Below are 12,396 nucleotides of genomic sequence, written 5' to 3'. Positions count from 1 at the left end.
CTGGTACCTGGAATGCTTTTCTCTAGAACTGGGAGTCCCAGCACCTTGAGCTGAAACTATCAGCGCCATTAAGTGCTCAGAACTTCTGAGAAAGTAAAACTACTCAAATTAGCAAAACCGCAGCCTGCATGCACCCCAGTGTAGCAGATTTACACCCCTGGCAGCCAGAACCGACTGATGCAGCTCAAAACCTGCAGCTTTGCTGGCCTGAGCTGCCAAGACCAAGAGGGGAGCACTTGGTGCCATGCACAAATAGGCCTTCGCCTAATGACCGGTGGCAGAACTTGTGTGTGTAGCAGACTCAGAGCCCAAGGTATATTTGAAGTACTGCTTGGGGAGTGAAATGTGGTTTATTTGGTTTTTTTTAAGTAGAAATATATATTTATATTTGGTAATTTTCTTCTTCGCTTCCGAAAAGAGAGATCTGAAGCTGCCTTCTGCTCAGGCCAGTGTGGTGTCTGAGTGGAAAATTTCACTCCTCAGTTTCTGTAAGATGCAACTTAGGCTGGTGCTTGTGAATAGCTGTAAAAGGAAGGTTACTGCAGCAGAGCTCTGTAATCAAGAGGTCTCCATGGACAGCCTGCCATCCTGATGAGAGACACTTCTTAATTAAGCAAAGATGCCACGTTGTAGCTGAAACAATTCCTAAGTGGCCCAACTTCCCTCTTCACATCAATGAGCCTGGAGTTAGAGAGCTCCCAACAACATGGGGTTTTAGAGGATTTGAAATGAATTATAAGACTAAAAGTTCAACACGCGAGCATGTGCAGCATGCAGAAAACACATTTCAAAACGTGTTTGAAGAGCAGTAGCACAGTTTTGTACTACTGCAAAGGAGGAGTGTGGGTAGCATCCCAAGTATTGCTTAGGAGATCTGAGATCCACACACTTCTGTGAAAAGCTCAACTTTACTTGCAAGCAAAACAATTAAGCAGCCCTTGCAGCTGAACTTAACTGATTTCCTGTTTGAGCACCTCAATTACACTGATTTCATGATTAAGCTGGTTCCAATTAATGGGAAAAGCAGAAAGAATCCATGGTCAAAATATTGGACAAGCTGTTTAAGCTAATGAGGGAGGACACTGGTGTTTGTGAAACAGCTGGTAGTGACAGCCTGGAAAAGGAGAAAAGGAAAACAGCTGCCTGCAGATAAGCACTAAAATCAAACACAGGAGCAAAGTGAAGGGGAACACGTTGGTGTGCTTCAACACATCAAGTGGCAACACAGAAATGCTGCATGAATATCAATCATCTTACTCATCTGACTAGTACCAGTGACATAGCCCCAAGGAGCAAACCTTGGGTGCTCAGTCCCTGATCATCTGCTCTGCATCATGTATTAGTCTACTGTACTCTATACAATATTCTGGAGTAAAATTGTTTGCAATAGTCCATATTCAGTAACTGTAATTGCTCCTGAAAGGCCACCAGTTAACAAGGCTGTCCGCCAGGGTACCCTTTGCAAGACCTACGTGTCTAGAAGAACAGGGCACAGGTGCACTGAGACCAGTGTGTGGTCTGAGCCATGTCTAGTTAGGTGGCAACCTGGGATTTTTGCAACATGGAAGCCAGATCTCTGAGAAATCACACAGCAGAGTTACAGGCAAGTCCTCACAGCATTTTTGGTTGCCTTTCCTAGAAAGGCTGATCCCAAAATGGCCCATTGCCAGTTCTTCCTGTATCTCTATGTATGACTAAGAAAAAATATGAAAGGTGTAGGATGGAAAATGTCCTCAGATGTTGTTTCTTAGCTCTCCCCTCACCCCCAGGTAAGGGAACCACATATTAAGCTGAATTGTGTGCTGCAGGCTTTGCACTAGGGTGTTTGTAACAACGGAACAGAGAGAGCACAAAGTGCCCTGGCTTGTCATGGCAAGAGTGAACAGAGCGAAGGCACAGGGGCATGTGCCGGCTAGCAGCAGTGTCTGTGTGAGGACCCACTGGGTGCAGATAATGCTCATCAGCAGGTTCTCCATGTGCCCAGTTTGAAAAATAAACAGAAGCAGCATTAGAGCAAGAGGGTGCCAAGGAGTTCAACTGGGCTAATACCTGGCTTCTGTGCCCCTGGCACCTCACTGTGTAGGTGTAACCATCCTGTTTGTTGCCTGGCTCTGCTCCTTCCACAAACATACATGATAACCTGATATTCCAGCTCTGAGGCAAGAGATGTTTTCAGCCAGTTTAGGGGGTAGAACTGCCATTCAGAATAAATACATATTTGGTAACTACATACAGCAAGGGCACCACAGAAATGAATTGTAGTTTCCGTCGTATTGTGGCAACAGGGGCCTTCCCAGTGGGGTTGGGGGAATGCAGAAACGGTAAAGGCAACGTGTCAGGCTTTTCCAGGTCTAGTCTCCCTAGAAACATTAAAAAACAAAAAAAGGAAGAAAAGTAACAAACATCTTACCTTATGTGTTTCATGGGAACTAACAGCAATACCAGCCACATTATTTATTTCCTTTTTTGACCTGTCTGTTCTCCTCTGACACCAAGCCTCTCGGTGGTAGGTACCCTGCTGCTTGTGAGGCTGTGCTGTAGATTGGACTAATGCAGTTTAAAATGAACTCTCCAAAGTCTGTCATTTAAAAACCATGGATCATCTTACGGATCTGACTTAGGGCACAGCCCTGTGAACAGTTACTCCGCATAGCTGTATTAATTCAGGCTCTGGGGGAGAAGGTGGGAGTGAGACCAAATGACTGGAAACCAGCTCTCCTGCCAATGGAGCATGAAGCTGTGCTCTCTGCGATAGCAGTTGGTGGCTAAGGGAGTTTTGTATGTATTTGCATTACTCGGCAAGTAATTCCAGTCACATTCCTTCTGTTCACAGCTTGCTTGTTTCCTCAGGATCCTATACCCTTCAAGCTGGGCGTCCTCTTTGCCCTTACTGATATCTCCCATTTGGGAGCTCACCTCCATGTGAAAGCTCGTTGTTAGCATTAAGCTTCCACGCGGTACTGAAAATAAAAATTCTACAGCACAGCAGATTTGATCACTTCATTTTCTTGCCTAGAGCACACTGTGATTTCTTCCCTGTTTGGCTCCGTGGGTGGAACAGGCATTTCAGTATACACTGCCACGTTCATTACAGGGAGTTCTTCCATGCTAGAGATATTAACATCTTTGTTATTACTGCCAGTTCTCAACTCCCCCGTACCAAGTGTCGCCTGAGCTAGAATTCCTTTTAAGGACAAACTCCCAGTAGTAGTATTCTCCTCCTGAAAGTGAAGAACATCTCTTCAGAGGTCAGTTCCTTCTGCTTTCTCAGAATCCTGCCTCCCCCATATTCCTTAGAAAGTCATTAAAGATGTCAATACCACTTGCAAAAATACCACAGAAATTCTAGAAATCAGTGTCAGAATTACCTCTTCATAATCATTAACAACTCAAAAGAACAGTGTTTCAGTTAAAAAGTTTTATGCAAGAAAAAATGTTTAACATTTAATATAAAATCAAAGTTTGACATAGCTTATTTTTCAAATGTCATCCTTTTTCTGTTTATCAACTGACAATTAGAAGATCACAATTAAAAAAGTCGTCCTAAATACTTTTAAAAGCCTTATAAAAACATTCATAAAGTGCCACCCACACAAGCACCTAAACAAGAATCTGAGAGAAATACCTATTAGGATGTTAATTTACTTAATTGCTGTTGAGGACTAAGCTGTCAGACAACAGCGTAATTTTTGGAACTGTAAATTTAACAACCATACAATGCAGCAAAACCACCATTCCATAGATTTGGCCCCAACAGAGCATCAGCTGGGCCCACAACACGGTACACAGTGGCACCCAGCACAGTGTTGCGGGGTTTTAAAATAAATAGATGCTACCACCAACTAAAACTAAGACTACCGACAAGTGGGAGATGTGGATACTAAGGGGAGCGATTACCCCAAGCAGTGGCCTTACCACGAGGGAAAACCCAGGCATCTTGTACAGAAAACAGGTACAGATTTAGGCTGGATTTTACCGGGATAAAAATCACTCCCCACTAGAAATAACAGAAAAAGGCACGGATACTTGGAACATCTCTACGTTCTCCTCTCTGGCCTTGAATGTACCATAGTGTATAAGCACCTTTCCTTTCCCCATCCCCAGGAGGGGCTCAGAACAACCACGGCACCACAGTGCACACACCAGTCCGTTTGGCAGCAGCCTCCCGCTTTGCTCGCGGGTCGGGGCAGGGCTCACAAACAGATCTACCTGGAAGAAAAGGGGGCAGGCTCTGAGGGCTCCCTCCCCCAAAAATTCACGCCCCGTATGAGGTGTCCGGGGAGCACCGGGGAGTGTGTCTTCCCAATGCCAGGTAGCTGCCTACGGTCCACACGGTCTTCTCCTCTCCACCAGCTACTCTGTATGGTGCTTCTGGTGGCGGACCAGCTGGGGCTGGAACCGAAAGCTTTCTCCACACTGGGTGCAGCGGTAGGGCTGCTCCCCGGTGTGGATGCGGGTATGCTTGATGAGGTTGGAGTTGCCACTGAAGCCCCGGCCGCACTGGCTGCATTTGTAAGGCTTCTCGCCAGTGTGCGTACGAGCGTGGTTGATGAGATCAGAGCTCTGCCCAAAACGTTTGCCGCACTGCCCACAAGCGTAAGGCCGGATGCCATCGTGGGCTCGCTGGTGCTGAAGGAGGTGGGAGTGTTGGCTGAAGCTTTTCCCGCAGGCTGGGCACTTGTAGGGCCGCTCACCTGTGTGCATACGCTGGTGTTTGATGCAGGTGGAGCTGTCGCTGAAGATCTTCCCACACTCGCTGCACACGTAGGGTTTGAGCCCAGTGTGGATGCGCTGGTGCTTGAGGAGGTTGGAGCTCTGGCTGAAGCTCTTCCCACACTCAGCACAGGTGTAGGGTTTCTGGCCTGTGTGAACCCGCTGGTGCTGGATGAGATGGGAGCTCTGGCTGAAGCCCTTGCCACACTCCCCACACAGGAACGGGCGCTCCCCAGTGTGCATTCGCTGGTGCTGGATGAGGTGGATGCTCCGGCTGAAGCCCTTGCCACACTCGGAGCAGATGGTGGGCCGCTCTGCACGAGGGGCTCGCTGTGAGGCTGCTGCTACTCTTCTCTCCTGTCTTTTCAGCAGGCTGATATTGGAGCAAGGCAGCTTAGCCTCCTCGTCCTCCTGACATCCACCTTGCTGAGCCTCTGAGGAACTGCGCTGACATCCATGGCTATCCCCCAACTGTTCCTCTCCTCCTGTGGATCCTGCTGCCAATATGTCCTGCAGTTCTGCGCTTGCAAGGTGATCTGGAAGGGGACCTAGTTCACCACCTGGAAAAAAAACCCCAAGTATTACTCTTAACTGTGATTCTCACCGGGAAGTGGCAAAGCAGAGAACAGGCGAGCTGTTATTCTAGGGAGCCTGGTCTGCACTGTGTAGGAGAAGCAGTAAAGGGAAGACCAGGAGCAAACGGAAACCTAGCTGCAGGAGAGGCTGTACGGCCTCTTCTTGCAACCCAGAGCAGACATGCCATGAACAGCAGAGCCAAGGCCAATGCCACAGGTGTCTCCCTGTCCCCAAGAAATCTGCACCTTTTGTCTTTTCAATATTCTGTCTTCTTACACATACTCTTAACAGCAGGCTGACAAAGGCAGGCTGCCTGCCTGCCCTGAGGGGGAAAGAGAGGTCTTAATACGAGGTGCACAAAATAAAGTGGCTTAAATAACACTGAGGTAGCTCAAAGAGCATTTTGCCTACTCTGTGTTTATAAACTTATCTAATTTATTCCTCACCCATGTACGTCTCCTCCAAAGCCTCATGATCTTGTTCTTCTCCTTGGTCCATCTGGGCAGTTACGTCAGGTTCAGCAACCTGGAATCCTTCTTAGAAAAGCAAGCAAAAGTAATTGTAGTTGAATATTCAGCAAGAGCTTGTCATGTATCTTAAAATCTACTGCCCCTCCTGATATGGGGAACAAAGAGAGTGGCTGCATAAAAGAATGAAGTCAACTGAGGAACAAACATTTATGGACAGCCTGTGCACTACTGAGGTATCTGGTGTCAGATACTTTCCCTAAAGGAGATTCAAAGTTGCCCCTCTTCTGATAAGCGATATACATTAGGACATACACCAGACGTGCTGGACTCAGAACTGGTTGACAGCAACAGTAGATACAGGTGTGAGCAAAGAGCAAAACCCAGCCATACTTACATTCCTTTAATAATGACATTCAAAAGACTAATTACTCTCCTAAGATTATTTCAAATGGAAAAACGTCTCTTTAGTCACCAGAACTTGCTTTTCTTACTTGCTGCCTCATCTCTTCTCTCCTCCAAGACTCTCAGACTGAGGCAGCAAAAACCAGCAAAACGGGCAATTTGATATCTTGTCTGCTCTAACTGGCCTGCGTTAGTTCCCAGCCTGGCATCCCTACTGAGCTCCAGCAACCGCCATGAATGCAACTGTTGGGCATGGTGCTCTTATGAATGCCATCAGCACCAAAGACAAGATTTTTTCCTTCAGTATTTACTCTTTTAAGGCCAAAACCAGCCAAACAGTAAGCAACAGCTGTTAGTATCAAGTGGATAGGCATTAGCAGTTGCTGCAGAAAAAATGCAGAAGGACAGAGAAGATACAATGGTAAGAGAAATCCCACTTTATTTTAAAAAGATTCAAAGATGCAGGGAAAGGATGACATGGGGATGAATCTAGGACCAGAGACTGACATGCATCACAGCTAAAGTTGAGATCACTTATGGGAATATTTTTAAAGCATTTAAGGTATTACTTTTTTCCTCCCTTTTAATCTTACAGTTACTTAATACTAGTTTGCATCACTTCAGGAATGTACTCCCTGAACTCTGCTTCAAGCTCCCAATCTCTCTGGACAAGCAATACCTCTGGACAACCACTGAAGCTCCAGACAGAATCTACTAATTGGACAGATGGGTGCTGGTTCAGACAAACACTGTAAACCCATGGGTGCCTGGTCCTGGACTCCGTCCGTCACCAACAGCTATTTAACAACAGGTAATGGGTAATGAGGGATTAGATAGTGTCAGAATCAAGGAGACAACTCAGGTGAAGGGAACAGTTTTGGACCTTGGATGCCAGTGATTACAAAACCACCAGTCTTGAGGTCTTTTGTTCTATGTGGCAAAGTCGGACAGAAAGAAAGGGAGCAAGCGAAAGAGAAAGCCTGCAATCTTGAACCGTAGAACCACGAAGAAAGAATCAGACAAGCAAAAAAGAAGCCTCAGTGCAAAAGAATAAATAAATAAATAAAAAGAGGCCTTACACACCTTAAATATTAATAATCTGAACCCCTGCTTTAGCTGAATGCTGAAGTGGACCATCCCTGCAGATGGATCATTTCCAGCAGTTCCAAGCCGGTATACAAAGGGAGGTTGCTTTTTGCAGCCCTACAGCTCTCAGGACTTGGCCACTACCGATAATTTCTGCTGCAAGTTTGGCAGTACAAGCCAACCAAGCTATTTACATGCTGCAATACATACCAGATGGCCCACCCCCACTCCAGAGCAGGAGTCAAACCCGTGTCCACACACAGACCTTTCCCCCAGGCAGCTAACCACAAACAGCAGGGTTTCTCTCCGAAAGCTGTCAACAAACAGGAACTTTGGAGGAGTAAATCCCTCAGCATTTCAAGAGGTGGCACCAGCATCTGACAAACATCCCACATTCACTACCCAGGGAAACATCTAAGCAAGCAGACAAGGTAGAAGGAAGAGTTTGCTTATGACCCTACAAAAATTTCCTAGCTTGGGTTGTTGCTGACACATGCTGCTATGCTCAGATTTGCTACGGCAGCTCAGCAGAAGGCGGATGACCTTTATACAATTAATAGGCTAGTATGGAGCAAGAAAGAGTTTCGTTCTTTCCCACAATCACAGTCATGTCTCTGTGGAAGGAGGGGACAAACCTCATCAACAGAGGGGACGTTCCTTCAGGGATTTCATCTGCTACTAGCAGAAGCATATCCTTGGGCGTATTGGTTGATTACTTGAATGTGGAAATCGAAACAGCGAGAACGTCTGTGTGGGTGGGTGTGGGGGTTACTGCAGGCAATCTCCACAGCTTCACTAAAACAAGATATGAAGGGTATCCAATTTGGACCTCCAGCAGGGGCTTTGCAAACATACCGTGCTGTTCCTGGGGCCTTGCCTTTAGTACTATGAGAGCACATATAGATTTTGCAGCTGGGTCCTACAATTGATGTTTTTTACCTTGGCTATTTATTTTCTCTTCCGACCACTCAGCTCTGTATTCCTCCCGTGGCCGTACCAAGCGGTGGAAGTTATGGGACTCATCCTAGTGCAGAGCTCCATGCTTGCAGCTTCTTGTGCTCCTGAAGTGCTGTCAGCGGCTAAGTGCTCTCTGCACCGTCACGCCAGGCACGACAGCACAAACCTGCAATTCAGAAGAAAGCGTTCAAATCTTCCTCTCCCCAGCTATTGTCTGGGATAGATAATGCTTGCGGTAAAATCAAAAGGTGAAGGCAGTTTTATCACAGAAAATACTTAATTACACAGCTGCACGTTTCTCTTAGGTTGCAAGGAGAGCCTCCTCTTCCCTGGACCATCAGATTTGATGATGAACCGCAGCACTGGCCCCTGCCCAGCTTGGGGTGATGCGGCAGGCACGGGAGGGCCACCGCGGGGTGCACAGCACCCAAAGGCAAGGGGTGCGCAGGAGGGGCAAGCACGGTGTAGCGTTTGGGAACGAGGATTTTGGGAACGAGCAGGGGTGCACAGCTGCCTGTCTGCAACTGCCATCAGAGGCACCGGGTGCAACCGGGGAAAAGAGACGCATTTGCCCTGCGGCTGGTGAAAAGGGATGGAAGGGGGGAAACTGCGTGGTAAGCAGGGGCTGCAGGCAGACAGGGGTGGCAGCTTAGCGGGGTCCGCAAAAGGGGCAGGCCGGACCCCCCCGGGCCGAGCTGCATTTGTGCTTCTCCTCCGGGCAGCTCCTTTCTCCGCAGGACCGACAGACAAAGGCTGCGGCTGGGGTTTACAGCCCGGCTCCGGGAGCGGCCGGCCTTCCCCGAGAGCCGGCAGCCGGCACGGCCCCGCACCGGTCCCCCCCCCGGCTGCTGCCCTGTCCCCCGGCCGTGCCGTGCCGGGCCGTGCCTACCTGCGGGGCGCCGCTCCGCCCGCCGCCCGCCGGCAGCCGCTTCCTGCTCCGCGGGCAAAGGGCGCTTCCTGGGCGGGGCGGCAGGCGCCGGGTGCGGGGCTGGAGGCAGCCGGCGGGAGGCTTCGCACCCCCGGGGCACCGCGCAGCGCCGCCCACACCCGGGCCCCGAGCGGGAGGGTTGACGTGTTGGCCGCGTAGCTGCTCCGCACCTCCCGGTGGGCTGCCCAGCCGGGTGTGGAGGCGGCGCTGCTGTTGCGGGGCCCGGCCGCAGGTGCAGGAGTTGCTAAAGCGCTTTGCCGTGGGGCGGTCGGGCAGCTTTGGGGCAGAAGGGAAGCAGGTGGGGGGTGTTGTACTTGTCTGTGAGAGAAAACAGGACACACGGCAGCGCCTTGTGAGCGGCACGGTGCTGGGCAAGGTTGGGGGGGGGGCGCAGGGGGCTGCTGTGGTGTGCAATTAACAGCCTCATTTGGAGGAAGAAACGTACACCTGGTTTTACAGCACACTGCCTGCTGGCCTTAATTTCTCCGCCTAACTCATGTGTGGCTGGAAGATGGTAGATGACTACACGTGCTTTCATGAAATGTAGAAAGCCTGAGAGTTCGGGTCTGCCAAGGAGTTCTTCCATCACTGATGTTAGAGAAGTTACCCCTACGTAGTAGGTGATGTAGGAAAGGGTTAAATCCAGTCTCTGCAGTCCTGAACTTGAGCCCAGAGCCTGGAGACCCCCTTCAGGGCACTGGGGTGCAACTGCTGGTGCTGGAGAGCTGTGACATCAGGGTGCAGCAGCCAGCCCTCTCCCCAGGCAATGCCTGGCATGGCTCTGCACTTGGAGCGGTCCCCACAACGTTACTGCTTACCAGTGTAAACCAGCCAGGCCACCTTGGGACACCAGCTGGCACAGGCCTCCAGCACCATCCCAGCTTGCTGCTTGCTGGCGTGGGGAGGGTGCGTTCATTCCCCGGTCAGAAGTCCGATTCCCAGGGGCTGCGCCTCAAGCCCGACAGGGACCAGCCACCTGTGAGAGCACAGCTTTGCTTGCTGTGGTGACCTGGATGTTTGCCATTTTCTTGCTGTGGTGACATTTGGGTTTCCCTGCCACCTTAGGAGGGGACCGGGAGTGGGTTTGAACACTGAGGAAGCAAGCCACCCTGTGGCCACGGGCACAGGCAGGGGACAGCAGATACACTTCACTCCGTGAGACTGTAAAAACAAGCAGCTTTACACCTTGGCCCCTGTACCCCAGCCCATAAATACTCTTGCTATTTTGGCTGGTGGGTTTTTTTTTTTCAAGCCACCGCTTGCTCGAGGGTGATAATACAGGAAAATTACCCAGTCCTTCTAGGAGCTAAACCACCCGAATACGTGGTGTGTGCTTTGCAGTGGTGCTAAACAGGCTGGCCATGAGATGAGGACCCAGATGAAGGCACAGGAAGGAGTAGTTTTCCAGTAATCTGGAAATGTTCCCTACTAACGCGGTGAAGATTACTCTCAAAGCCTCCTGATTCCCTTTCCACTTCAAGCTATTGCTGTCAAGGCACAAGCGATTTGAATTGAGTCAGAAACCTCGGTGGCTGTGTGCCCTAAACTGTATGGGAATTGCAGTAAGAGAAATGAACGGGGTTCAGTGTTGTCATGCTGAGGCTTTGTTAAGGTTTCAGCATCAATTTGCATTAAGGACTTTTTCTGTTGGAGAAGCGATGATTGATATGGGCTCATTAAACTCGCAGTCTGTAATTTCACTGGCTGTGGACAGATGGAGAAATGGTCGTCAACAAAATAAGATGGGAATACTGAAATAGAACGGAAGGGAAAACATAGCCCCATCAATGTACAAAACAGTACAACTGACAGGCACATTGCTGTATCCTTGTCTTGCTTGTAGCACGTAGCACGTTTGCTTAGAAGTGTGGAGGGCTGAAGATCTACTGATCTTTCACAACTAAAGTACAAATGTGTGCAAAAGAATGAAAGAGGAAGGTAAGCCTGGTTGCTGGGTCTCCATCCTTGGAGGTTTTTGAAACATGGCTAGACAAAGCCATGCCTGACCTGAGCTGGTGCTGGTGACAGTGCTGCTCTGAGCAGGAGGTTGGACTCCAGAGGTCTCTTCCAATTAACATTTCTGTGATTCTGTGACCAAGGTGTGGGCATTTATGGGTTACCATGCATGTAGCATCCTGCAGATAATTCAGTAATTAAAAGTTACTAATTTGGGAGAAATCTTCAGAAAAGGGTTTGACTGTCTTAAAAATGCATAAAGCAATAACGTGTACAAAATGGATAATGTGACTGTATTTCAAGGAAAAGGGAAAGCAGCAAAGCGTCTCCAGGTTGATATAAATGGTAAGCCAGCATTTACTAGGTAACTATTAAAATGCAACTGCCTGAATGTAGAGGGATGCTATCAAAAAGTTCCTGCATCTCAAAATAGCTGTATTAGTCCAGGAGCACCACCCTGTCAAGCCTTGGCTCCATTTTTCACTACTTCAGAGCAATTTCAGTGTTTGATGACTTTGAACTTCAGCTGCATAGTGATTTGGAAGTCCCCTTTCCTTCTTTTGTTTTGACAAAGCTGAAATACCAGTTTTAAAAGGTTCTGTGCTTTTAGTGTTAGAAGTATTTTGTCTTTAAAAAGCGCACAGTGCTTAAATAGTTGAAATGACCAAACCCCCATGTCTAATGAGGAGCTTGTTGGAGATATGCAAAAGCCCTTGTGAGAATGACAGTAGATAAGGAGAAACACTACCTATGGGAATAACTTCTTCCATTTTGCAGTAAGCTTTAGCTAACCTTTAGCTTTGCAGTTCTTTTGGTATGGTAGTGCTGAAAGGAATGCCACACCTCCCCAACAGCCTCTACAGTAATTCCTTTACACTCAGCAAAACTGCCTCCCGAATAGAAGGAACCAAGTTTACTAAAGACATTTGAAGGATTTTGGCTGCCCACTGAAGATTGTTTCTTAAACTTAGATATTGATTGACCATTTTCACCTGCACTGAAAGAGCGTTTGGTGCAGAGTGATACATTAATCACTCATATGTAGAGCACTGACACTCTGCACAGCTGCTGAAAGAGAAATAAACAAGAGCAGTTTGCTGTCTTACTCTTCTACAAGCCCATTTGACAGGAAACTCTATTCCAAGTATTTCATCTTGATCAATCATGCAGTTTTCCGTAGCCTAGATAAGATTGCTTGTTAACACTGCAAAAAGTTAAGTGCAGTGCTTTCCAAGAAGATAATGACAGCCCTTGGTTTGGATGTGAAGTATTAAAGCTTTCCGCCCTTCCCCCTGAAACAGTGTCTAA

The 12,396-nt window shown here is 48.4% G+C and overlaps 1 protein-coding gene across 2 annotated transcripts; it reads right to left on the bottom strand.

The window, feature by feature from the left end:
* Positions 1 to 3,469: 3,469 nt before the first annotated feature.
* LOC121083066 (zinc finger protein 70-like) lies at positions 3,470 to 9,145 on the bottom strand. Of its 2 annotated transcripts, XM_040582975.1 has the most exons (4): positions 9,094 to 9,145; positions 8,187 to 8,370; positions 5,736 to 5,825; positions 3,470 to 5,273 (listed from the first exon to the last, which is right to left on the bottom strand). In XM_040582975.1, the coding sequence occupies exons 3-4, from the start codon at positions 5,785 to 5,787 to the stop codon at positions 4,354 to 4,356; spliced, it is 972 nt and encodes a 323-aa protein (XP_040438909.1). In that variant the 5' UTR covers positions 5,788 to 5,825; positions 8,187 to 8,370; positions 9,094 to 9,145; the 3' UTR covers positions 3,470 to 4,353. The 2 variants fall into 2 exon arrangements, with proteins under 2 accessions (XP_040438909.1, XP_040438910.1); XM_040582976.1 differs by lacking the exon at positions 9,094 to 9,145 and having other exon boundaries at positions 5,736 to 5,822; positions 8,187 to 9,051.
* Between the last annotated feature and the right edge of the window lie 3,251 nt (positions 9,146 to 12,396).

The sequence above is a fragment of the Falco naumanni genome, chromosome 2, assembly GCF_017639655.2.
Source record: "Falco naumanni isolate bFalNau1 chromosome 2, bFalNau1.pat, whole genome shotgun sequence".
In the NCBI taxonomy this organism is placed as follows: Eukaryota; Metazoa; Chordata; class Aves; order Falconiformes; family Falconidae; genus Falco; species Falco naumanni.
This window is presented reverse-complemented; position numbering and strand designations above follow the sequence as displayed.

Excerpts from the sequence above, each read along its gene's own strand:
- LOC121083066 (XM_040582975.1), bottom strand. The coding sequence starts at position 5,787 with ATGGACCAAGGAGAAGAACAAGATCATGAGGCTTTGGAGGAGACGTAC. Across the intron at positions 5,274-5,735 it reads TTTGGAGGAGACGTACATGG|GTGGTGAACTAGGTCCCCTT; the intron begins GTGAGGAATAAA and ends TTTTTTTTCCAG.